Source organism: Triticum aestivum, chromosome 5D, assembly GCF_018294505.1.
Source record: "Triticum aestivum cultivar Chinese Spring chromosome 5D, IWGSC CS RefSeq v2.1, whole genome shotgun sequence".
Lineage (NCBI taxonomy): Eukaryota > Viridiplantae > Streptophyta > Magnoliopsida > Poales > Poaceae > Triticum > Triticum aestivum.
Window position 1 is genome coordinate 567,298,665 of NC_057808.1, and position 2,558 is coordinate 567,301,222.

Genomic DNA, 2,558 nt, shown 5'->3' on the forward strand with positions numbered 1-2,558 from the left:
GCCGTCGCGCTCTTAACAAAGCTGTCGCCGCCATCAGGCCACCGCCGCCGCTCTTCTTCGGCCGCAGCCGCCGCTACCTCCGTAGCCGCCGCCGCCGCCCGTCCACCTCCTTCGTCTTCATCCAGCACCAGCCCGTCGTCAGCGTTGCCATCATCTACCCCGACCACTTCATCTACTCCGACAACCGCGAACGACATCGGCCCCGCGCTGATTGGCACCGCAACCGTCGTTGAGTCCTCCTCTGTTGGCCTCTGTGACTTCTCCGATATGATGTACAACTCGTGCAGGTACCTGTCTACGCATGCCTGGTGCTGGCAACGCCGATGCGTGCCTTCGTCCACGACGTGTCCCCGGACCTGGCAAGCTTGGAGCGACGCTTCGTTAACTTCGTCTTCATCCGTCTACGCATACCCGGTGCTGGCAACACCGATACGTGCCTTCGGTCACAACGTGTTTTCGGGCTTGGCAAACCCGGCGCGACGCGTCGTCAACCACATCTTCTTCTCGGCCCATCACTACTTCGACACCACTGCGCCCATCACTAACTTGGCGCCTCCTTGCGCCCGCAGGCTCCACGGGTGACTTCCCCAACACCAGCTACCCTGACTCGACATTGACCACGACATTCTTCGCACGACTACCTCTACCTCGACCACACCATCCTACGCTCTCGGTTACTTCGACAAACGAACCACACCATCCTACGCTCTCGGTTACTTCGACAAACGACACAAAGGGCTACCGCCTTGCTTGAGCAACTCCGTCGGGTTTCACTCCAGCCACGACGACTGTTATGACTGCGGGGGGTGTCCGTCAGCTTGCCTTCGGATTCTTCTCCAGTCTCACCATCTACGTCGCCGCTACAGTTACTCGCTACAGTAATAATTGTGGAGAATGTTGAGTATATTGATTATTAAAAAAAGGAGATAGACTAGGATTTGTTCTATTCCACCAATCCCTCTTTCCCTTCTAAGACTCAAAAAGCGACACTTTCAAGAAAAAACAGTGCACGCAAGCATAGATCTCATATTTTCACCACAAACTGAAGAAGCAAATTAATCGATAATATCATGCTACTTGTAAATTAAACTTCGTCCAAGCAGACATTGCCGGGACTGAGGCAGCGGACGGAGAAGAGCATCCATCCATCCGATTAGTACATCGGAAAGCTGCTCGCTAGACACCACATAAACAAACCATGTACTAGTACTTCTTTTTTTGCGGGTCATGTACTAGTACGCAAGTACTAGTGTCCCTGCCAAAAAGAACACACCCACTAGGTACGTGTACATGTACTACATGTCTACAGCCATGCACACACACCACCACCAAGTACACTATGCATTAAGCCCACACCGTACGTGACCCATACTAACACTGACACATACATACAACTACTTATTATCCCAGCGCCCGACCACGCCGAGATCGATCACCGGCTTGGCTTACACCCTCGCGACGCCGCCGGTGCCCATGCCCTTGTTGTGCGGGTCGCCGGCGCCATACGCGCCGTGCTCGGCTCCGTACCCACCAGCACCAGCATGGTTGCCAAACTGGTTCCCGAAGAGGCCGGAGTGCAGCGCGAGCACGTAGAGCAGCTGCGTGAACATCAAAATGATCACGAACGCCTCCAGCACCCTGAGGCGCCATCCGCGGTACCCACCAATATGAATCTCCTTGCACGCCAGCCCGAACGCCAAGGCGGTAATCGCCCAGGCCACCAGCGCTGACGAGGCGGAGGTGGCAAGGCTGTCCCCGCGCCAGGTGCGGACGTGGTGCACGCCGGCGAGCTTGGACGCGGCGCCGACTACGCCGGCGAGGATGGCGAAGACGAGGAAGTAGAAGGTGGCGCCGTTGCCGCCGACGCCGGGGCGGTTGGTGAGGCCGTTGATGAAGTGGTTGAGGTTCCAGCTGGCGAAGCCGATGACGACGATGTACATGATGAGGTTCAGCACCAGCAGCGGCGCCACCATGTTGCGACCCACGCCCGCCATTGCTGCTGCCTTGCTTCTTTCTTCTTCTTCTTCTTGTTGGTCGAGGCCGAGCTCTCTGCCTGTCGCTCACTGATTCACTGGCTTCTGTCGCGTACTGAAGTGGCTTGGTGGAAGAGATCGAATTGAGAAGGACGGGAGATTGTAGACGAGGATGTGGATTTGTGGATGAGGTGCCGGGGGTGGAGCGTAGTGGGATATATAGATAGATGCAGAGGAGGTAGGGAACGATGGGACACGTGGGATGCGGCCGCTTACGGGTGGCGCGACGCGTGGTGAGCGGCATGCAGGGGGCATGGGCAGCTGCCGCTGCTTGCTTCTTCTAGCCGTTGGCGGATGGTTCCAGCGGCTTCGAGAGACCGTACGTGGCGCTGCCCACCGCCCACGGTTTGTAGCTTACCACCACACTACTACCTTGGATCCTAGTATAAGTTGCACTGCTCTTATCCTCTTCCTCTTCCTTCCTCACCGCTTCCCATTGTACTACGTGTCACGTGTTTGCTCTGCTTTTTCCACCTCACACTCTTCATCCATTCAGCTAAAAGAAAACACGGGTGTCTTTCCTAT

At 56.3% G+C, this 2,558-nt stretch overlaps 1 protein-coding gene across 1 annotated transcript; it reads right to left on the reverse strand.

The window, feature by feature from the left end:
* Positions 1 to 1,043: 1,043 nt before the first annotated feature.
* On the reverse strand, positions 1,044 to 2,170 carry LOC543263 (membrane protein PM19L). The gene has a single exon (XM_044544663.1). The coding sequence runs from the start codon at positions 1,992 to 1,994 to the stop codon at positions 1,446 to 1,448; it is 549 nt and encodes a 182-aa protein (XP_044400598.1). The 5' UTR covers positions 1,995 to 2,170; the 3' UTR covers positions 1,044 to 1,445.
* Between the last annotated feature and the right edge of the window lie 388 nt (positions 2,171 to 2,558).